Source organism: Cervus elaphus, chromosome 19 (genome assembly GCF_910594005.1).
Source record: "Cervus elaphus chromosome 19, mCerEla1.1, whole genome shotgun sequence".
Lineage (NCBI taxonomy): Eukaryota > Metazoa > Chordata > Mammalia > Artiodactyla > Cervidae > Cervus > Cervus elaphus.
In genome coordinates, this window is record NC_057833.1 from 33,014,158 (window position 1) to 33,037,787 (window position 23,630).

At 36.9% G+C, this 23,630-nt stretch overlaps 2 protein-coding genes across 3 annotated transcripts in view; one reads left to right on the forward strand and one right to left on the reverse strand.

The window, feature by feature from the left end:
* The first annotated feature begins 8,939 nt into the window (after positions 1 to 8,939).
* On the forward strand, positions 8,940 to 19,017 carry TTC14 (tetratricopeptide repeat domain 14). Of its 2 annotated transcripts, XM_043874611.1 has the most exons (12): positions 8,940 to 9,256; positions 9,718 to 9,842; positions 9,941 to 10,140; positions 11,068 to 11,152; positions 11,252 to 11,381; positions 11,713 to 11,868; positions 12,284 to 12,355; positions 12,771 to 12,890; positions 12,995 to 13,117; positions 15,304 to 15,421; positions 16,331 to 16,440; positions 17,482 to 19,017. In XM_043874611.1, exons 1-12 carry the CDS (start codon positions 9,096 to 9,098, stop codon positions 18,395 to 18,397), a joined length of 2,316 nt encoding a protein of 771 aa, XP_043730546.1. In that variant the 5' UTR covers positions 8,940 to 9,095; the 3' UTR covers positions 18,398 to 19,017. The 2 variants fall into 2 exon arrangements, 1 of the variants encoding a protein (XP_043730546.1); XR_006335304.1 differs by lacking the exon at positions 17,482 to 19,017 and having other exon boundaries at positions 15,304 to 15,894; positions 16,331 to 16,369.
* A 1,446-nt stretch (positions 19,018 to 20,463) lies between these two features.
* The window catches only part of CCDC39 (coiled-coil domain containing 39), a 53,789-nt gene continuing 50,622 nt past the window's right edge, over positions 20,464 to 23,630 (reverse strand). Inside the window, exon 20 of the mRNA XM_043874610.1 lies at positions 20,464 to 21,395. Coding sequence (XP_043730545.1) covers positions 21,242 to 21,395 — 154 coding nt within the window. The 3' untranslated portion in view covers positions 20,464 to 21,241. The remainder of the gene's footprint in view (positions 21,396 to 23,630) is intronic.

The window sequence follows — 23,630 nt, forward strand, 5'->3', positions numbered from 1 at the left end:
TTTGTTTGCAGTGATGCTTCCTAAGGCCCACTTGACTTCACACTCCAGCATGTCTGGCTCTAGGTGAGTGACCACACCATCGTGATTATCTGGGTCATGAAGATCTTTTTTGTACAGTTCTTCTGTGTATTCTTTCCACCTTTTCTTAATATCTTCTGCTTCTGTTAGGTCTATACCATTTCTGTCCTTTATTGAGCCCATCTTTGCATGAAACGTTCTCTTGGTATCTCTAATTTTCTTGAAGTGATCTCTAGACTTTCCCATTCTATTGTTTTCCTCTATTTCTTTGCATTGATAACTGAGGAAGGCTTTCTTATCTCTTCTTGCTATTCTTTGGAACTCTGCATTCAAATGGGTATATCTTTCCTTGCCTCCTTTGCTTTTCTCTTCCCTTCTTTTCACAGCTATTTGTACTTTTGAACTGTGGTGTTGGAGAAGACTTTTGAGAGTCCCCTGGACTGCAAGGAGATCCAACCAGTCCAACCTAAAGGAAATCAGTCTTGGGTGTTCATTGGAAGGGTAGATGTTGAAGCTGAGACTCCAATATTTTGGCCACCTGATGCGAAGAGCTGACTCATTTGAAAAGACCCTGATGTTGGGAAAGATTGAAGGTGGGAGGTAAGGGGACGACAGAGGATGAGATGGTTAGATGGCATCACCAACTCAATGGACATGAATGGGTAATCTCCAGGAGTTGGTGATGGACAGGGAGGCCTGGCGTGCTGCGGTTCATGGGGTGGCAAAGAGTTGGACAAGACTGAGTGACTGAACTGAACTGAACTACCACCCTCTACCATATTACATTATTTACTTATTATGTTTATTGCTCTGTCTCCCTTCATCAGAATATGAGTTCCATGAAAGCAGGAATCTTGGTGTATCTTTCCACTGCTACTGCTGCTGCTGCTGCTAAATTGCTTCAGTCGTGTCCAACTCTGCGTGACCCCTTAAATGGCAGCCCACCAGGCTCCGCCGTCCCTGGGATTCTCCAGGCAAGAATACTGGAGTGGGTTGCCATTGCCTTCTCCAATCTTTCCACTATTATATCCCTAATATCTGAAACACTGCCTAATTCTCAACAAATATCTGCTGGATGAATTAATTCACTCATTCAATTAACTGTATTTAGAAATTTGACCACTTTATGTCTACCAATAATCAAATGTCACATTTAAAGTGAGTAGGATCAAAGTTGAAGCTTTACGAAGATATGCTGGCTCTTCCAACAGATTCCATTAAGTAGGGGATATCCTAAAGCAATAATACATTTCTAGTCTCTGAAATTAATCTGTAGTGTTACCAATAATAAAATAAAAAAGAACTATTATATAAAAATTAAAAGATGATTATCACGAGGATTTACTGTATAGCACAAGGAATTATATTCAATATTTTGTAAAAATCTATTCAATGTAATAGAAACGAATATGGCGCTATACACCTGAAACTAACACAATATTGTAAATGAAATACAGTTAATAATGTTTTTCAGAAAGATGGTCAATTACTTTTTATTCAAAGGGATGCCCAAATTGCATTAAAAATTAGTATCAAACCAACCCAGAATGTATTGACAAGAAATACTATTTATTTAGCTTCAATTAAACTGTCAATTTTTCTTGGTTATAACCTTGACATGTTCTCTTGCATAGTATTCTGAGAAACTGCCACAAAATGAGATTCCAAGAAGTGTATGTATGTGTGTGTCTTTTGGTATCTTTATAAGCTGTCATGACACATTACACAAAGCTAAGCATACTGATATGTCCATTGCATGTTTAAGTATTGTATACATCTTTTAAGTGGTTTGTTTTTTCAACAGTCATAATGGATTTGTTCTTAAATATCCTCATTCTATTTCCAAGTACTTTTTGTAAACAAACATGGATAAATGGCTAGCTGAGAACAGCCCTGCAGGTGGCCACTGTGTGTGGTCAAGCATTATACACCTCTGGGAGTGCCACGTGTATCATACATGGACTATGATGCTAATGCATTACCACCACCCTTCTGAAGTCGCACAGTATTTACCCATGTGTCTGTTCAGTCTAACCAGCCCAGAGTGGAACTAAACTCAATGACCTTTTCTCTCACTGCTGTTCAGTCACTCAGTCATGTCCAACTCTTTGCCACCCCGTGGACAGCAGCAAGCCAGGCTTCCCTGTCCTTCACCATCTCCCAGAGCTTGCTCAAACTCATGTCCATTGAGACAGAAAAAGTAATTCAAAATTACTGAGTTAATCAGTCCTAGACAATGAGATATGAACTGATTTACATTAAAATAATATCCTCAAAACATTTACCAGTAACTTAAAAAAAAGAGAAGGTGTTAGAGACACAACTTTCTTAAAATGACTTTATATGACAGGACACAGTTTCCCATTCCTGAATTTTAATTTAATTGGCAGTTGGTTTTCTGGTAAAGATAGAGAATTTGATACTCATGATGATCTTATAGCACCCTCAAGTGGCAATGTTTTTCTTAGATGTGTTAGCTTTGACAGAAAAAAAAAAATGAAAAAAGAAAGTGGTAGAAACAAAGAATTCTGAATGAATGAAGACGTATGAACCCTTATCACAAGGGCTTGTAGTCTCAGCAGCTTATGCAACTCAATACCAGAAAAACAAACAACCCAATCAAAAAGTGGCCAGAAGACTGAAATAGGCACTTCTCCAAAGAAGACATACAGATGGCTAATAAATACATGAAAAGATGCTCAACATCACTCATTATTAGAGAAATGCAAATGAAAACATGATGAGGTGTTACCTCACACTGGTTAGAATGGCCATCGTCAAAAAATCCACAAAAAACAAATACTGGAGAGTGTGTGGAGAAAAGGGAGTCCTCCTGCACCGTTGGTGGTGTCAGGGGAGTTTGCAATTTCCTTGGTTCTGTCTCGTCACAACAAAAATTTGAAGCAATGGACGGACCAGCATTACAGCCCTCAGACAAAGCAACATTAACAGCCCTCAGATGGACCAGTGTTACAACCCTCGAATGGACCAGTGTTATAGCTCCATGTTATAGCTCAGTTTTTGTTTTTTGTTTTTTAATTAATTTATTTATTTTAATTGGAGGCTAATTACTTTACAATTTGTAGTGGTTTTTGCCATACATTGACATGAATCAGCCATGGGTGTACATGTGTTCCCCATCCTGAACCCCACCTCCCACCTCCTTCCCCATCCCATCCCTCAGGGTCATCCCAGTGCACCAGCCCTGAGCACCCTGTCTCATGCATTGAACCTGGACTGGCGATCTATTTCACATATGGTAATATACAGGTTTCAATGCTATTCTCTCAAATCATCCCACCCTCACCTTCTCCCACAGAGTCCAAAAGTCTGTTCTTTACATCTGTGTCTCTTTTGCTCTCTCGCATATAGGGTCATCATTACCATCTTTCTAAATTCCATATATATGTGTTAGTATACTGTATTGCTGTTTTTCTTTCTGACTTACTTCATTCTGTATAACAGGCTCCAGTTTCATCCACCTTAGAACTGACTCAAATGCATTCTTTTTAATAGCTGAGTAACATTCCATTGTGTATATGTACCACAGCCTTCTCAGTTTTATTTAGAAAGTAAAGGAAAATACATCCTCAAGGCATGAGGGCATGCCAACCCAAAAAACGTGAAGAGAAGAGAGGCACCCCACCCCCGGCCCAATTTTGGCTCCTCTTTTTGTATGTTTTTTCTCCTCCCCCTGGACCTGCCCTATGTAAACTGGGCCAGCCAGGAGTGCTGTTTGCTTTACCTGAGGTCCTCACTCCAGTCCTGAGACCTTCCTTTGTTCTATTTTCATGGGCTTTTCCCTTCCTTGTCTTTTAGCCACCACCATTCCAGACTCCTTTTTCCTATTCTAACTACCTAACATTAGGAATTTAAATTGATACAACCACTATGTAAGACAGTATGGAGATTCCTTTAAAAACTAGGAATAAAACTACCAAACGACCCAGGAATCCAACTACTAGGTATATACCCTGAACAAACCAAAATTGAAAAAGACACACGTACCCCAGTGTTCACTGTAGCACTATTTACAGTAGCTAAGACATGGAAGCAACCTAGATATCCATCGACAGATGAATGGTTATGGTACATATATACAATGGAATATTACTCAGCCATAAAAAAGAATGAATTTGAGTCAGTTCTATGAGGTGGATGATCCTAGAGCCAATTATTATACAGAGTGAAGTAAGTCAGAAAGAGAAAAACAAATATTGTATATTAATGCATATATATATATGAAATCTAGAAAGATGATACTGATGAACCTATTGCTAGGGCAGTCAGACACAACTGCAGTGACTTAGCATGCAATGGAGATGCAGACATGAGAAAAGACTAATGGACATGGGAGGGGGGAGGAAGGAGAGGGTGGCACAAATGAATGGAGTAGCATGGAAATACATTCACTACCATATGTAAAATAGATAGCCAATGGGAATTTGCTGCATAATTCAGGGAACTCAAACCAGGCTTTGTGACAACCTAAAGGAGGAGATGGGGTGAAGGTGGAAGGGAGGTTCAAGAGGGAGTGGACATATGTATACCTATGGCTTATTCATGTTGACATATGGCAGAAACCAACACAATATTGTGAAGCAATTATCCTCCAACTAAAAATAAATAAATTTTAAAAAAAAGCAGCTTGTAGTTTGAATTATTTAATAATGAGGATGGATTTTGGCTAACTATACTTTTCATTTAATATTCTTCACTTTTTCTTGAGTCAATTTAGGAGGACTTTGAATAGAACTCTGAATAGAACAAATCTACCCTATATGGTAAAGTGTTAGTCACTCAATCATGTCTGACTCTTTGTGACCCCCATGGACTGTAGCCCACCAGGCTCCTCTGTTCATGGAATCTTCCAGGCAAAAATATTGGAGTGGGTTGCCATTCCTTCTTCTGGGGATCTTCCTGACCCAGGGATTGAAGCCAGGTCTCCTGCATTGCAGACGGATTCTTTACTGTCTGAGCCACCAGGGAAGCCTATATGGTAACAAGTCATAATCTAAACCTCTTGTACCACATGCTTTTGAATGAAACCAAGTGTCCTCATTACAGGAAAAAAATGTTCAAGATTATCTTTAGATGTTAAGATACTAGACCTGCTTTAAATAAAATAAGTTCGATACATATATACTTATAAATTACATCCTTAAGGAGCATAATTTCAGTCAACCGTATAAATTGTATGGCACGGTAGAAAGAGTACCAGATATAGAGGAAAATAATGTGTATTCTAAAATTATTTTTTGAACAAAGTATTAATCTCTCCATATCTGTTTCTTCACAAAAAAAAAAAAAAAGAAAGAAAGAAAGAAAATTAGAGTAGAAACCAGAGCAGAGAGTAGTTGATGGCTTCTTTGTGTATTAGTCAAAGTTCTTCTGGTTCCAAACCCTAAATTTACTCAAGTTGGCTTAGGCAATAAAAAAGAACTTTTTTAACAAACAAAAAAAGAGAGAGAGAGATGCTGAAAAATTAAAGGGAGGAGTAGTAACACATCACTAGGATCTTATTCAGTTCTATTCATGCTTTTCTGATACATACATCCCAACCTTGACCCCAGATGAGGAATGGGCTTTGCTGAAATTGTTTACATCAGTTCAAGAACCAGAAAGAACCTGTCTACAAACATTTATTATAAAAGTCATAGATTAGTCTGTGTAAATTTTTTCCAAATGGTAATATACAACTTTCTGAGATCTAGACAGACCTTATCTGTGGCATACAGTTTTACCAGCAGCCACACATGTTATTTTGGGAAAATTGGGGGATCTAAGAAAAGCTACTTTGTAATATGCTGTTTCTTCCCCTACTTCATGTGGCTACCTTTTTTCAGCTAAGTTTTTGTGTTCTTTGCTAAATAAATCAAGCATTTAATCTGTGAGTTTGTGTGTGTGCACGCATTCACACAGAGACAGAGGATCTCTTACCACCAATCTATAACTTGCCTGAAAAGACACTTAAATAATCAAAATGTCCATTATTAAAATAAAAATAAAATATCCCTAACTTCAATCTTGCAATCACCAGAAAGCATTTTGCTTTTATACATCTCTATTCCTTTAATTATATTGTTCCTCATCCTAAAATACACATACTTGCCTCCTCCTCTCCTCTCTTACCTTCATCAATTCCCACTACCTCATCCCCCAGAAACAAAAGGGGAAACTAAGCAGATGTGTAGCAGGTGTTCACAACAATAGTACTTACCATTATCCCACATTTGTTTCTTTTTGTGTTTATTCCTCTGTTGAATAGTATGCCAGAAAAGAGCCAGATGGGTTTTTTTCATATTTAAATATCCAGAGCCTAGAGAGCATTTATTAAAATCTGTAAATATGTATTTATTTAGAAATGGAATTTGACATAAAAATATGCCCAGGATGAAGACACCAAATATCTAGTTGTCTGTAATGCTCTGCCCTCTCTTATCTCCCATATATTCATGTAATCACTCATAATGCTTAGTGTGGAAAAATTATTTTGAAAATATTTTTAATGGTCAAACCAACAACCAAACAAATTAAATCAAGAAATGAAAAAAAGGGTCAACTTTCTATGCCCAACTTGAAATGTCCCATATGTAGGACTAGTTTCTCCTAGAAGCAAAACCAGTTTCCCCATTTTCTCTCCTCACTTCCTCCAGTCTTACTTCAAAGATCCAGTACTTGGTCCCCTTCAAAGCCAAAAGTATCCATCCCAGGAGAAAATGAATTGAAATACACTTGTAACTATAAAAGGCTCAAACCCCTGCTGTGGGAATGTTATTTGCAAAGTGAAGAACAATGTTGCCTCTGCACTTAACCATTACCATCACTACTCCATTCAAGGCACTAACCAAAGATGGAAAACCCCAGCCTGAGCTTTGATTAACCCTACTTGAAATTTATTAGCATTTGATAAATGTCACTCTTGACAACACTGCTTATCCTCTAAAAGTAGCTACTTTTTCCTATTTTCATGGCCATATCACAGCAGTTTTAGATGTTCAAATTATGGGGTAGTAACTCTGACGTTGGAATTAGGAAAAGGAGTGTTGCTGTTTAGTTGCTAAGCCGTATCCAACTCTTCTGCAACCCCCAGGACTGTAACCCCCCAGGTGCCTCTGTCCATGGAATTTCCTAGGCAAGAATACTGGAGTGGGTTCTTTCATCCTTCTCCAGGAGATTTTCCCCAACCAGGGATTGAACCCACGTGTCCTGTACTGGCAGGCAGATTTTTTACCACTGAGCCACCAGGGAAGCCCAAGAAGAGTAGCCAGATCCCATAGTGATGTTACTCAAGAATGGCTTTATAAGGGGACATTCTCAGAGTAGACGCACTGTCCAGCATCTGCTTCTCAGCCACTAGCTTCTCAGTCCCTCCAGAGATAATTAGATCCTTGATAACAGATCAGCTATAACTAAAATCACATACCTTATTTATCAGAATGTCCATAGTTTCTTTTTAGAAATCAGTTATCCTTTTCAGTGACAGCACCCTCTTTCCTAAAAATAGCCATTGTCTGAAGTTGTAGCTTAACACAAGTCAGTCTGTACCAATGATTAAACCTTCCTGATGTGCACCTCGTGGCTTGAAAGTTATTACCTTTTAATTTATCTTTAGTTTATCTTTACATTCTTTGTTTCATTTTCTGGAGTCTCAGTAAACTGTTAACCTATTTGCCTGGGTTTTTCCCAAAATAGTGTGGAGGCATTCACTGACTGGATCTTCTATCCAGGTAGTGAGAGGGCAAACTAAATTCCCAAATATACAAAAGCTGAAGATGTGGCAGAATAACCACTACTATTTATTTCTGTTCAAGAGGACGATACTAAACTACACGATTTAAGTAGTACAGACGTTGATATATTTTAATACAACAAAGTCACATTATTTCAATTTAAAGACAGGCCTGCTATATGAAAAAATACTTTCTCCAGCAACTCTGCCAGTGAAGATCTATTTAGTGGAAGGTTGGAATTCTAACTCTAGCCTTTTGCCAGCTGGTGATATTGAGCAATATACTGAGAGTCTCTGGACTTTCCTCAGTACAGCGGTTAGGATCAGTAAGTGTGGGGGAGGGGGTGAGAGCCTGTCATAATTATCTTCGAAAAATCACTTGAATTACACAGTAAACCTATGGGCACTAAATTTTGAGAAAACACTTAAACTAAAACAAATAAAAAGGAATGTATATATACATTTGGGGCTTCCCAGGTAGCTAGTGGGTAAAAAATCCGCCTGCCAACACAGGAGCGGGAGGTTTGATCCCTGGGTGGGGAAGATCCCTGAAGAAGGAAATTGCAACCCACTCCAGTATTCTTGCCTGGAAAATTCCATGGCCAGAGGACCGCGGAGGGCTACAGTCCCTTGGGTAGCAAAAAAAGTCCGACACGACTAAGCGACTAAACAACAAAACAAAATATGCATATGTCTAGGCATTAAAGTCATTCTGGTTTTAACTAAAATCACTAACAGTGAACAGAGTACGGCTAGAAAACACAACTCCAGTGTTTAATAAATATTAATGTTCTTCCTTTCTTCTGCCCTACAGCCTAACAGGAAGTCTCCCAGAGCGGTCGTTTTAATGCAGTTATGCCTGAGACGTAGATATTTATCCAGCGAAACTCAAAGGTAAGAAAGTTTGTAACCCGCTCAGGGTTCTCTTCCTGACACTGGCCCTTAGAGGCGCCTCGCTAAACACAAGGATGAATTATTATTTACCACAGATTAGAGCTTGGGCCATTTCAGTGTAATAACACCTCAGAAATTTTAAAACGAAAACTTGTTACACATTTCACTACCTCAGAGCGAAACCGGCCCTTAGCACCAGAAAAGCTTGCCCCAATCCTCCCGGCTTCCGTAATCTCGCTCAATTTCGCGATACCAAAACTGCGCTCCGCAGCACCGCCGCTGGGGGGCGGTTCCAGAACACTTCCGGGAGGCCACTCTGGAGGTGTTTGCGATGTGTGCTTCCGGCGGCTTCCAGGCCGCTTCCTCAGCCTCCACGACCACGGCCTGAAGTAGTGGGCACCGAACCGGGGGCTGGCAGCCCACTGGCCTCTGGTCACGACAGTTTCTAGCCATGGACCGAGACCTCTTGCGGCAGTCACTAAATTTCCACGGCCCGTCTTTGCTCTCCCTGCTCCGGAGCGAGCAGCAGGACAACCCGCACTTCCGGAGCCTCCTGGGGTCGGTGGCCGACCCTGCCCGGGGCCCGCCGGGCCAGCAGCAGTTACCGGGCAGGTAATGGGACGGCGGCGCCGCTGCAAGACGGGAGAGGGGACGCAGCTCCGGGCTTCATTACCGCAGTCCGGCTGCTGAGCCGAGGCTGTGAGCACGTGAGGACTGCGGCGCCGGCTTCGAGGGCAGGATGGAGGAGGATACCTTCTCCCTGATGTGGGCAATGCGGGATGTGGGTTGAACTTTTAAATCTAGTACTGCCACCAGAGGCGCGGATTCTTTAGCTAAAATCCTTTGGGCTTGTGTATATCTGGAACAGCGCGGTTGTTTTTTTACGTTTCCGCGCCCTCCATCTACAGACTGGCGTATGAGGGGATCCCTGGTTAAAACTTTTTTTCGGAGGATATGTGGCCAAGAGCTTAGGATGGTCACGATTGGGCGATTAAAACAGAGAGCAGAAGCTTGTACGTACTAAAAACTTTTGCAGAAAAACCAGTTTTCATAAATTTTGTTTTCTTTTTAAGAAAAGAGAGGAGAGTTGACAACATTGAAATACAAAAATTCATTTCCAAAAAAGCGGATCTGCTTTTTGCACTTTCCTGGAAATCAGATGCACCTACAACTGCTGAAGTTAGTGAAGACAATGATGGTGTGTTTAGTCTTAAAATTGTTGCGTTTTGGTTTAACAGCACTTTGATGAAGCAGAACACAGAGCTGTTGTTAGTAATTTTGTTACTTTTTTTTCAGATTATTATGCAGTCATGCCACCGTTAGAGCAATTCATGGAGATACCTAGTATGGACCGGAGAGAGCTGTTTTTTCGAGATATTGAGCGTGGTGATATAGTGATTGGAAGAATTAGTTCCATTCGGGAATTTGGGTTTTTCATGGTGTTGATTTGTCTAGGCAGTGGCATTATGAGAGATATATCCCACTTAGAAATCACAGTAAGTTATTCACCCTTTAGTTATTAATTGTTTTTGATAAAAATGTCATCTCAGTGCAAAAATTATATCTTTTCATCCAGCTGTAATTAAGTGTACTCTGCAGACCTAGTTTTTAGAATTAAATAAGTGTTAATAGAAAAATTAAGTACTTTTTAATTTTTTAAAAAAATTATTAGCAGTAATAGAATTACAGTTTCTGCCACTGTTTCTAGTTTGGGGGTTTTGGTCCTTTGGCTGGCAGAAGTGGGGTCCTTTTTTAAATGCTCAGATATTAGTGGACCTGGTGAGATTAGTTAGTAGCCAGGGTTATTTCTTCTAGCTGAAAAGTCTTTAATTATTTAGTATTCAGCATTAGATACTTGCATGTGGGTAATTTAGAAACAAATTCCTGTCTTCCTGTCTTAAGTGTATATATTTCCAGTAATTAAGTGATTGTACGTCATGATACTTTGCCCAAGGTGAATAGATCTAAATTTGAAATGCAGTATGTCACTTTAATTTGAAAGGTTTGATATTATCTATTAAGGCAGATAGAGAGGGAAGAAAACCAGAAAATGCCACAAACTTGATAACACACCTAAACCTAGAAGAAGTCACATTTCATTTTCTTTGAAAGTCTCCTACTTTCTGGACAGATTTTAGTTTTATATTTAATAAGCACAGAATATCTTTTTGTTTCATCATGCATACTTATATTCAGTTTCTAAAACTAATTGCAAGTTTCATGAGAGTTTAGCTTTGACCTGAACCAGAAAACTTTTTTGTTTATGTTTGGGCACAGAAGTTTAAATTTAGACTCTAGAGTGCTAGTTGTTTTCTTAATGTTCCTGTCAAGTCTTAGCTGTTTTACTGAACTGCTAGAATAAAAGAAGACACTTCTCACTGAAGAATAGAATGTCTAGTGTTTTACAGTGCTTCTCATTGCAGGCTCTATGTCCACTAAGAGACATGCCTTCAATCAGTAACCATGGGGATCCTTTATCATATTACCAAACTGGTGACATCATTCGAGGTGATCAGTTTCCTCATATTAGTAAAAAAAGTAACTGTGGTCGTATTTATGTTAGTTTGCATTGCTTTGCTAATCAACTTAATTTTCTTATTTTTTAAGCTGGAATCAAGGATATTGACAGATACCATGAAAAGCTTGCAGTGTCTCTATATAGCTCATCTCTTCCACCACACCTATCTGGTGTTAAATTAGGTGTAATTAGTTCTGAAGAACTTCCTTTGTACTACAGGTAATTTTATCCACATTGTCTCAACAAGTTAATTGCAAAACAGTTTCTTGGCTAAAAAATTGCAGATTTTGCCCAACTTCTAACAAGAAAGTAGAATTCTAATTTCTCTTATTTCAAAATATGCTAATTTTATTTTTATAACCCATAAATCATTTCAAACTTGGTAAAAGAAACCAAATCATAATTGCCACGCTTTCATGTACAAAAATGGTCTGAGTATTTAAATCTCATATAATAATGTTATTTCCATAATGAAAATGGGACACGCTGTTTAATTGTGTAAATCATCTTAATCATCTTTATATTTTGTGTTTTTTTTTTTTTTTTTAAGGAAAAGCGTTGAACTAAATAGCAATTCTTTGGAATCCTATGAGAATATCATGCAGAGTTCTTTGGGATTTGTTAATCCAGGAGTAGTTGAATTCCTTTTAGGAAAACTAGGAATAGATGAATCTAATCCACCATCTTTAATGAGAGGCCTTCAAAGGTATAGTAAATGAGTATTGTCCTGTTAAGTGGTGAGGTCTGTGGTGCTGATGTGAGAAGCTGCATAACTGAAGAACATAGTTGATTATCCTAAGCTTGGTGGCCAGCAGTATGCCAGCGTTTGAATGAACTAGATGATCCCTTCTCCTTTTGGAGTGGAGTCTTATCAGTGATTGATGTGTGCCATGTTACCAGGTAGATGCAGAAAAAATCTATAAGATGCAGAAAATTTATAAGAATATCTATATGCTAAAGGAAAATACTTTTTTAATAGTCATTCCTGAGAGTTCAAAAATTTTGCATTATAAATGGGAACACAGATTTCTTGCTTGAGATTCAGTTTTTATCTGTCAGGTAAAGTGAGATGTAGTTACCCAAAAAAATATTTACAGTTTTACTTTTATTTTCTTTAATAGCAAAAATTTCTCTGAGGATGATTTTGCTTCTGCGTTAAGGAAGAAGCAGTCTGCATCATGGGCTTTAAAATGGTATGAAGATTTTGTCATTCAACAATTGCATTATTTAACCTAACAGGTTAAGTTAAGGCAAGCATGCATATGTCATCTTTAAGACAAAATTTGTTTATAAATGAATTTAAATGATACCTTTTTTGAGATTAGCTTTTTTATAGATATAAATGCTACTATGTTGTAAACTTTAAAGATTTACATTTTAGCCAATATTTTTTAAATTTTGTTAAAAAGGAATTAGTATATTGATACCTGGATTTCATAAATATTTGTTACAAAATTATCCAAAGACTTATGAAATTATCCAAATACTGAGAATATTGAAGACTAATAACTAATAAATTTGGTTTGCTTTAAAATTTTATTTATGCTAACATTTTGTTTGGATATTCTGTGAAATATTTGTTATGTATGCTTTAAAATATATTTTTAGTGTGAAGATTGGAGTTGATTATTTTAAGGTTGGACGCCATGTGGATGCTATGAATGAATACAATAAGGCTCTGGAAATAGACAAACAAAATGTGGAAGCTTTGGTAGCTCGTGGAGCATTGTAAGTGGATCATGGGTTTTGAGGAATATTTAGAAGATAAATGTATATAAGATTTATGAATAGCTCACAAGATAAATTCCTCTAATTTTGTCTCATGTCTGTAGATATGCAACAAAAGGAAGTCTGAACAAAGCAATAGAAGATTTTGAACTTGCACTGGAAAACTGTCCAACTCACAGAAATGCAAGAAAATACCTCTGCCAGACACTTGTAGAAAGAGGAGGGCAGTAAGTGTCAGATTTGTTTAATAGTAGAGATCTAATATTTAATAGCCAACTACTATAAATCTTGAACTTAAAGAAATAGCATCTTTGACTTAGCTCAGATACTCTTAGTTTCAGTTTTGATTGAAAATGCTTTTTAAATATAGTCCTTTTTACATTTTCTGGTCCTTTTATCCTTCCTTATTACTTTCTTCATGATTGGAGATACTTTAGTGTCTTGAGTTCACTGTTCTGAGTATGTATTTTAATACATAGAAAGATAATAGGTAAATCTTATCTTTGGGCACAAACCAAAAGTTTTTGTTTAATAGAGAGAAATTTCTAACTCATTTCATCATTCTAGTAATTATAATGCCAGAAATATAAATTGAGAACTCTGTAGTTCATTGTGTATAAGATTTCACTGTTGTAGTCAACTTATTGCTCTGCTTTGTCTAATAAAATCCATGAACTTAGATTAAATGAAGAGCAAAACATTAAGAACAAACCCTGTAACGTGTATTATACTGTGCTAACATACTGGCATAGTACTTGGCATAATGACTAACAGACTAGTCTAATTTATATTTTGAAGAAATATAATACTTTTAATATAAATAATTTGGTAACAGCCTGCTTTAATAATTAAGGGCCACCATCTTTTTTGCTATCATTTTTTCTTAAATAGAATCATCCCTTTTCTGCTTCATGAATTTGCCAGATCATTACAGTTTGTACAATCATTTCAGAACTCCATACAATTGAAATTTTGCAAAGTTTGTTTTTAACTGATAAGAACTTCTACTTGGACCCAAGTGATTGGAGCAGCTTTTTTCTTTCTCACATAGCTTACATAACTGTGCTTAGTCGTTCAGTTTTCTGTCCAACTCTTTGCAACCCCATGGATTGTAGCCTGCCGGGTTTCTCTGTCCATGGGGATTCTCCAGGCAAGAATACTGGTGTGGTTGCCATGCCCTGCTCCAGGGGATCTTCCCAACCCAGGGATCAGACCCAGGTCTCCCGCATTGCTGGCAGATTCTTTACCATCTGAGCCACCAGGGAAGCCCCTAGGTACATAGCTAGTTCCTACTTAGATGTGGTTGTCTTACTATTCACATACTTGTGATTTTTAGCTCTGTGAATGGCAACACCATCTATTCAGTCATCCAGTCCAGAAATCTTGATCGTCTTTGGCTTGTTCCTTCTTCCCCTCATCCTATCTGACACAGAAGTGATTGCATTGAAACCACTGGGTTTATTCATTTGTTTTACAGTGAATACCTTTTCTGCTTTCTAAAAACTGAAAATATTGTGCAAAATCCTTTCATTGATCTGTGTCTAAACTTTCTAATTCTGATATTTCACAACATAGACTTGTGAGCATCATCTAATAATGATGATGATTATTCTTTCTGCAGGCTGGTTGTGATATGTGTGCCTTGGTATTTGTGATTTTAGCAGTGAATTTTCTGGGAAAATTTTTCTGTAGAAAGGAAAACTCTTCATAAACTACTAGGAGAAGCCAGCCTACATAATTCTGTGCTAAAGCTCAAGATCATACTAAATTTCAGAGGGTGTCATTTGATCGTGTGTTTTCACAAATTATATTAAAATGCCACTGCTTGACCTACAATATGGCTTTAGTTATCAGTAATGAATTCCTGTTTGTTTTTTTATTTGTTTGAGATATAGTTAACACATAACTTTTATGTTAGTTTCAGGTTATGTTCAACATAGGATTGACCGTTGTGTCTGGTTAACATTCATCATCACACAGTTATCATTTTTTTTTCTTGTGATGAGAACTTTTAAGATGTACTCTTTTTGCAACTTTCAGATATACAGTATGGTACTACCTATAATCACCATGCTGTATATTACATCCTCAGGACTTTATTTTATACCTGGAAGTTTATAAAATGAATCATTTTCACCCATTTTACCCACCTCCAACCCCACCTCCAGCAACCACGAGTCTATTCTCTGTGAGTTCAGTTTCTCTGATTTGTTTTATGTGGTTTTATATTGTCTTTTACAACAACACTAACAAAAAAATAGCACAAGCACAGTATTTAAGTATTGTTAAATTTGGAAAATTTTTTGCTAAACATAGTTTTTCCCTAATGAACTCACATAAGCTTCTGCCCTACATGCATATTTCAGAACTTCTAATTTTTACCAAAAAAGCTAAATTTTCTTTTTGAATTTAGGTTAGAAGAAGAAGAAAAGTTTTTAAATGCTGAAAGTTATTATAAGAAGGCTTTGGCTTTGGATGAAACTTTCAAAGATGCAGAGGATGCTTTGCAGAAGCTCCATATATATATGCAGGTGATTCTTTATTTCCTCTTAGAAATGTAATCATTTTTAAAATTAATGCCAAAACTTAACTTTCTTCTAGGGAAAGTATTCTAGATCACTTAATTATGGCATTATGAAAAGTTTTTTAGATACAGCTTTTCTTAATTGGGTTTGACATTACTTCATAGTTTTGTTGAGAAAATTCCCATTGCCTATTTGGTATGCAGTTGTCCTTGTAGAATTATCCTTGTAGTGAGCTTTCCTGATGGTTACAAAATTCAGTATTATTACTATAATTGAACTAATTATAAAAACCGTTCTGAAAAATATTTTAAACTGTCTTTTCCTGTAATACTGATGATGATGTTTTCTCATGCATTTTCTTCTGAATTGGACCATTGCTGCTGTGTCTGACATCTGGTGCTGCTCATCCCCATCCTCAAACTGGAAAATGATTTCTTATGTAACCATGCATCCAACTGGGCTGTGCTATTTTTTAAATGGTTTGTATTTGAACATGGTGATTCCCCTCTCAACTCACCATATTGGGATTTCTTCCTTTGAATTTTATTTATAAAATTTGTGTCCTGTTTCAATTTTTAATGGTTTTTATATATATATTTTTTTTTCATGGATTTTATTTTTTCTCTTTCTTGCACTCTGGGTCATGGGTATCAATGCAATGGCTTCCCTTTTTTTTCATGGAATACCGACTGCAATATGGTCCTCAATACTGTTCTGGCTATTCAATGATTAATGCCAAACACCTGTGATTAATTTTTATATGTTAAAAATACTTTTTTAATGCTGGATATATGGTGATTTGGGTATACCACATTTGGTTTCTGGTTGGGGGGTGGGTTGGTCTTTTGAAAACTGGATTTTATATATTCTGCTATTTTTAACGTGTGGTTTTTTCCGATATCTGGGTTCTAAAAGAAATCTTTGGAATTAAGAGAAAAACAAGCTGAAAAGGAAGAAAAGCAGAAAACAAAGAAAATAGAAACAAGTGCAGAAAAGTTGCGTAAGCTCTTAAAAGAGGAGAAAAGGTAAACTATAATATTCAGTATTTTAAAACTTAAAGCAAGTACTCAGTTGAACCAAAGTGCCATTTGGGAGATAAAGTAAGTAAAAAATTAAAGTGTTTCAAGTCATAATCAATGATTCTTAGCAAGTATGTGTACCATAAATTTTTCTGTAAAAGAGATAAAGCAAAATAGAATGGATGGCTAGAATTCTGCAAAAAAAAAAAAAAGAAAAATTAGAATTAAAATAGTATTTTAATTATCTGTATTTTAGGGAGAAATGTTTCAGAATTAGAGCAGTAGTTCTCAGCTGGGTGTGGTTTCCCATGGGACATTTTTGGTTTTCTTAACTGATAGGTGCTACTGGCATCTAGTGGATAGAGGTCAGAGATGCTGCTGAACTTAAACAATGATGTAGAATTTCACCACTCCCTGCCCTCCCAGCAAAGAGTTATTTGGCCAAAAATGTTAGTAGTCCTGAGGTGGTAAAACCATGAACTCAGTTCAGTTCAGTTCAGTCACTCAGTCGTGTCCGACTCTTTGCGACCCCATGAATCGCAGCACACCAGGCCTCCCTGTTCATCACCAACTCCTGGAGTTTACTCAAACTCACGTCTGTCGAGTTGGTGATGCCATCCTGCCATCTCATCCTCTGTCGTTCCCTTCTCCTCCTGCCCCCAATCCCTCGCAGCATCAGGGTCTTTTCCAATGAGTCAACTCTTCGCATGAGGTGGCCAAAGTATCCAAATGTAAAACGTTAGTTCTCTAATTTATGTATTCAGATGGTCTTAAATTTTTAACGTAATTTTAGAAATGTCACCATGTATTTCAAAAATGATGGATTTGCTTTCAATGACAATTGTCTACACAAGTATTTTTCCAAAAGTCACAACTAATGGTAAAATTGGATATTGTAGTAAAAACTAAACTTATTGCTAATAATTCTTATATAAGCCACAAACTTTTATGAAATCGTTAAAGAGAATAAAATAGAACTAAAATCTTTATGGGTAATTAAACATTTTTATACTCAACATATCTGATGAGTTAACTACATTTTTTTAGGCTAAAGAAAAAGAGAAGAAAATCAACTTCTTCTTCGAGTGTCTCTTCTGCTGATGAATCAGTTTCTTCTTCATCATCCTCTTCATCTTCTGGTCACAAAAGGCATAAGAAACATAAGAGGAACCACTCAGAGTCTTCTCGAAGTTCTAAAAGGCATTCAGCTAAGGCATCCTCAAATCAGATAGATCAGAATAAGAAAGATGAGTGCTTCCCAGTTCCAGCTAATACATCAGCATCTTTTCTTAACCAAAAACAAGAAGTGGAAAAACTATTGGAAAAGCAGGATAGGTTACCATATCAAAAGAAACAGGTAAAAGAAAAAGATAAATGTTCTTTCTCATCATCTTCTGTTGAAATTCCGGATGATTTTGGAGGTAGGTCTGAAGATCCAAGAGATTTTTATGATAGCTATAAAACTCAGGCAGGTAGTAGCAGAACAGAAAAGCCATATAAATCAGAAAGACATTTTTCCAGTAGAAGAGATTCCTCAGATTCTTTTTATAGGAATTCAGAGGATAAGGTAAAAATGTATGGTTATAGAAGATTTGAAAAAGATACAGAAGGAAGAAAAGAGCACTATAGAAAGTGGGAGCCAGGTTCCACAAGACATGCTACCTCACCAGCAAGCTCAGACTACTCTTGGAAGTCAGGAGAAAAATATAAGAAATCCACTTACTCGGGATCACGTGATCTAAGTAGACATGAGCAAAGATATCAATTAAATAAAAATCAAGGAGAATATGAAAGAGAGGGTAATTATGTGGAGGATATTAAAACAGAGGTTCAGGGAGAGGGACTCAATAGCAAAGACCATTCAGAAGGTGGAGTTAAAAAAAATTTACCTCAAAATTTACTCAATATATTTAATCAGATAGCTGCATTTGAGAAAGAAAAAGGAAATAAGCCAAAAAACTAATATGCCAAGGATATCCTCAACATTACACTAAAGACTTTTAATAAAATATTTGGATCTTTTAGTAATACAGTCCAGTGCAGAAATCTCTGCTCCCGTGGTTATTTTATTTGTAGACATTATGGAAGTCAATTGCTTTTTATAGTGGTTCTCAAGGTATATTTGTTTCAGTTATAGGTCCCCTTTTCATAGCTTGATTTTTATTTTAATGTGTGTATGTTATGTACAGTTATTTCTTATTCTGATGATTTAAACTTCTTCACCTAAAGATAACTCTCAAAGTATTGTTTCTTCATTGTACTACGGTATGTTAGAATTCCTTGGGTTCACCTTATCCTGCTGTTTGAGAAAATATTAAATTTGTGCATTGAACACTTGGATCATTTTTATCAAAAGTTATTTCATTCTGTTAAAAGCTCTTGACTTTCTAAAGAGATTATTTGAATGTTAAATACCATTTTATAATCATTATTTGTTTAAAGGTGAATTTTCTTGCATAACATTTTTAAACGGTAGACAGATATGTGTCTTGTCTAACTGACCTCTAAAGCCTGATTTAAAATGACTTATGTACCAGATGTTTAAAAGTACTTTAGGAATAAAGCCATGAAAGTTGAATAGGGGCCCATCTTGCTCATCTCTCTTTTTTTTTCTTCCCTTGCTAACAGTGTAGCCCTAAGAAATGTTTTTAAATATTGACAAGACCATACATTCCCAACAAGAATAGATCAGAGTAGGAAAGAGTCCTTTTAGCAAAAGCAGCAGTGGCAAGTGAAGCACACTATATATCTGGTCTTCCACTAAGGGAAGATTTCACTTCCTTTAAGTGAAGAAACTCTTAGTTTTGCAGATGTCCAGCTGAGAAGGCACTGAGTGTGTTCTTTGATAGCCTAGAGCTGGCTTGCATTTCTGCTTTTTTTCCTAGAGTCTGAACAAATGATTCAGCTGACAGAACCTGGACTTAACTCAGAATTAATTTCAGCAACTAGAGCTGAAGAAGGAAGGAACTTGGATCATAATGATTCTTCCCAAATTATTAAAAACAGTATAGATGAGAGTAGAGATAGGTATACATAGGAGTCACAGGTGTTTAGAATCTCATAGGCTTTAGAATCTTTCCAAGTCATGATGACACTGGATGGGTGGGTTGAAGGGTAGTGAGTATCCCCATCTACAAATGTCTAAGTGACAGAATGCTAGTGGAAGAAGACACTTAGTCCTTGCTCTGTCTCTCAGTTCTTGCCAGCAATAAAATACCAAAACTTAATATAACTTAACCATTCCACAAATACTGTGCTAGGCTTTGGTTGCTGACTCAATAATAGGTAAAAGCTACTGTGCAATTCGAGGGCTTCCCTGATAGCCCAGTTAGTAAAGAATCCGCCTGCAATGCAGGAGACTCCAGTTCAATTCCTGGGTAGGAAAGATCGCTGGAGAAGGGATAAGCTACCCACTACATTATTTTTGGCCTGGAGAATTCCATGGACTGTATAGTACATGGGGTCACAAAGAGTCAGACATGACTGAGCGACTTTTCATTTTCACTATGCAATTCCAGTGTGTTGGGCCCTGTGCCTTTATATAAATTACCTGATTTCAATAAACTTAACGTAGATAACTTTTACTGTCTCTATATTATAAATGAGAAAAAAAGCATAGAGAAGTAACTTTCCCAAGGTCACAGTACTGCTCCCTGCCTGCTTGGAATACAGTGTTTAATACTTCAACTTCCAGGTAATTTGCAAAGTAAAATAGGGCAAAGAATGAGAATTTTGGTGAACGTTCAAAGTGATGGTAAGATTAGTCAGTTTTTATATTTTACAAATCTCAATGGAATAATGTTTTACAAAAAAAAAAATATTCAGCTTTTTACCCATCTTATTGATTGGACTTGGCTGTGCCTTTTGCTGCCTGTTACAAGAAATGACAGTAAATACTCCAGTGATCCAGAGAAACAGGTTTACTACCATTACTGCCTTTCAGAAGGAATTGCAAGTGACAGTTCTAAACAATGACAGTTTTTATAAGAAATACTTTTTCCCAAGATTTGAAGAAGACAGTACTCATTTAATTATATATATTCTGATACATTTATTTGAAAACCAGTTTTATAACATAAGTCATACTTCACCCTCTATTCCAGAGTTCAAAGTGTTGGGCACATGTTATGATAAAAAATTGACAGAAATAACTAATTCTTAATCTGGTAGTCTGCCTTTACTGGAAATATACAGAATTCTTACTGCAAATCTAATCACGCCTGACTTTCTTTAAATTGTTTATTAAATCAAGGAAATCTTGAAAACATATTCTTGGTTGTATCTTGAGAGCAGAATCTTCACTATGTTTGACTTATTTCAAGATCAGAGTGGCCTGCTTCCTAGAAATTTAAGCTCCACTGTTGTTGACATATAGTGGTTCTCTTTCCTGTCAGCTGTTTTCTTGGTGGAGGGAGGGGGAGAGATAATGCTAAAAGAAGTAACTAACAGGTTTCTTCTCCCAAAGTCTAAGAAATGTTTCTTTTAATAAATAAAACCTAATTTCAGGATCATCTAGGCTAAAAGAATTTTAATAGTGTTATAAACTATATAGTACAGTAGATCTTTAGAGATTTCTTCCTAAAAGATTCTGTTACACTAGAAGTGAGTAGTTTCATGGCTAGCATGAAGTTTTTACATTTTTCACTGGATAAAACTTTTCTCTGGTCATTTGTATTTCTAACACTTATCTCAGTAGGCCTCTCTATCAGTATAAGGCACCCAAAAGCATAGGGTGTGGTACACTATTTTAAACTTAGGATCCCTTTGGTTTTGTGTTTACAGCTTGCTCAGGAGAGATTTAAAATGTTCATTTGTTGGTCTTCCTGCTTTTACCAGCACTGGAGGCACTGCTGGCACTGGTTGGTCTGGAAGTGCTGCCAGTTAGCGGGGAGGCTGGGAAGTTCAGCTCTAAAACTTTGATAGAAGTCTGAGAAGCAGAAGTGCTTGTACTCTTAGATGACCTAGAATAAAACCAGAATTACTGTAATGTAATTCAGAATTTTTATTTTAGTAGAGACCCCCTCATTAATCACAAAGATGCCATAATCCCACAACTACTTAAAGAGATCAAAAAAGATATAATGTTAAGAGTGCTAATAATGAGTTTTAAAAGATGACCATTAATAGTATCAGGAAATTAGTTTAAAAAGAAAAAGATGATAAACATAAGGTTTGAAATCAGTAGAAAAACAGTTCTGCAAATATATTTCTATTTAAAACATGTTTCAACTATAATTTAGAATCATTAGGTATTAAAAGTTTGCCAAAATCATTCAAAAAAAGGTAAGAGGCAAGAAAATTTGAGTGCTGGCAAGAGTGATTAAAATTATAGGTTATATAATTTGAGCCAAAAAAAAGAAAGAGAACTATTGACAGGATAAAGTGGTGGGGTCATTTGAAAAGCATAACTATCCATACAATTCTGCTAAGTTTTGAAAGCATGCCTTTACAAAAGTACTAGGGTGGAATGGGTGTTTTTAACTCAGATGACCATTATATCTACTACTGTGGGCAGGAATCCCTTAGAAGAAATGGAGTATCCATCATAGTCAACAGGAGTCTGAAATGCAGTGCATGGATGCAATCTCAAAAACAACAGAATGATCTCTGTTTGTTTCCAAGGCAAACCATTCAATATCACGGTAACCCAAGTCTATGCCCCGACCAGTAGCACTGAAGAAGCTGAAGTTGAACAGTTCTCTGAAGACCTACAAGACTTTTTAGAACTAAGCCAAAAAAGATGTCCTTTTCATTATAGGGGACTAGAATGCAAAAGTAGGAAGTCAAGAAACACATGGAGTAACAGGCAAATTTGGCCTTGGAGTACAGAATGAAGCAGGGTAAAGGCTAATAGAGTTCTGCCAAGAGGACACACTGGTCATAGCAAACACCCTCTTCCAATAACACAAGAGAAGACCCTACACGTGGACATCACCAGATGACCAACACTGAAATCAGACTGATTATGCAGCAAAAGATGGAGAAGCTCTATACAGTCGGCAAAAACAAGACCAGGAGCAGCTCAGATCATGAACTTCCTGCCAAATTCAGACTGAAATTGAAGAAAGTGGGGAAAATCACTAAACCATTCAGGTATGACCTAAATCAAATCCCTTATGACTATACAGTGGAAGTGAGAAATATATTTAAGGGACTAGATCTGATAGAGTGCCTGATGAACTATGGATGGAGGTTCATGACATTGTACAGGAGACAGGGATCAAGGCCATCCCCAAGAAAAAGAAATGCAAAAAAGCAAAATGACTCTGAGGAGGCCTTACAAATAGCTGTGAAAAGAAGCTAAAAGCAAAGGAAAAAAGGAAAGATAGACCCATTTGAATGCAGAGTTCCAAAGAATAGCAAAGAGAAACAAGAAAGCCTTCCTCAGTGATCAATGCAAAGAAATAGGAAAACGATAGAATGGGAAAGTCTAGAGATCTCTTCAAGAAACTTAGAGATACCAAGGGAACATTTCATGCAAAGATGGGCTCAATAAAGTACAGAAATTATATGGACCTGACAGAAGCAGAAGATATTAAGAGGTGGCATGAATACACAAGAACTGAACAAAAAAGATCTTCATGACCCAGATAATCACAATGGTTATCACCTAGAGCCAGACATCCTGAAATGTGAAGTCAAGTGGGCCTTAGGAAGCATCACTAGGAACAAAGCTAGTGGAGGTGATGGAATTCCAGTTGAGCTATTTCAAATCCTAAAAGATGATGCTGTGAAAGTGCTGCACTCAATATGTCAACAAATTTGAAAAACTCAGCAGTGGCCACAGACTGGAAAAGGTCATTGTTCGTTCCAATCCCTAAGAAAGGCAATGCCAAAGAATGCTCAACTACCGTACAATTGCACTCATCTCACACGCTAGTAAAGTAATGCTCAAAATTCTCCAAGCCAGGCTTCAGCAATATGTGAACCGTGAACTTCCAGATGTTCAATCTGGTTTTAGAAAAGGCAGAGGAACCAGAGATCAAATTGCCAACGTCCGCTGGCTCATTGAAAAAGCAAGAGAGTTCCAGAAAAACATCTGCTTTATTGACTATGCCAAAACCTTTGACTGTGTGGATCACAAAATACTGTGGAACTTTCTGAAAGAGATTGGAATACCAGACTACCTGCCCTGCCTCTTGAGAAACCTATATGCAGGTTAGGAAGCAACAATTAGAACTGGACATAGAACAACA

Bases quoted from the DNA above. Each gene is read 5' to 3' on its own strand.
- TTC14 (XM_043874611.1), top strand. From the start codon at position 9,096: ATGGACCGAGACCTCTTGCGGCAGTCACTAAATTTCCACGGCCCGTCT. The intron at 13,118-15,303 runs GTAAGTGTCAGA...TTTTGAATTTAG, and splicing joins CTTGTAGAAAGAGGAGGGCA to GTTAGAAGAAGAAGAAAAGT. The intron at 16,441-17,481 runs GTAAACTATAAT...ACATTTTTTTAG, and splicing joins CTCTTAAAAGAGGAGAAAAG to GCTAAAGAAAAAGAGAAGAA.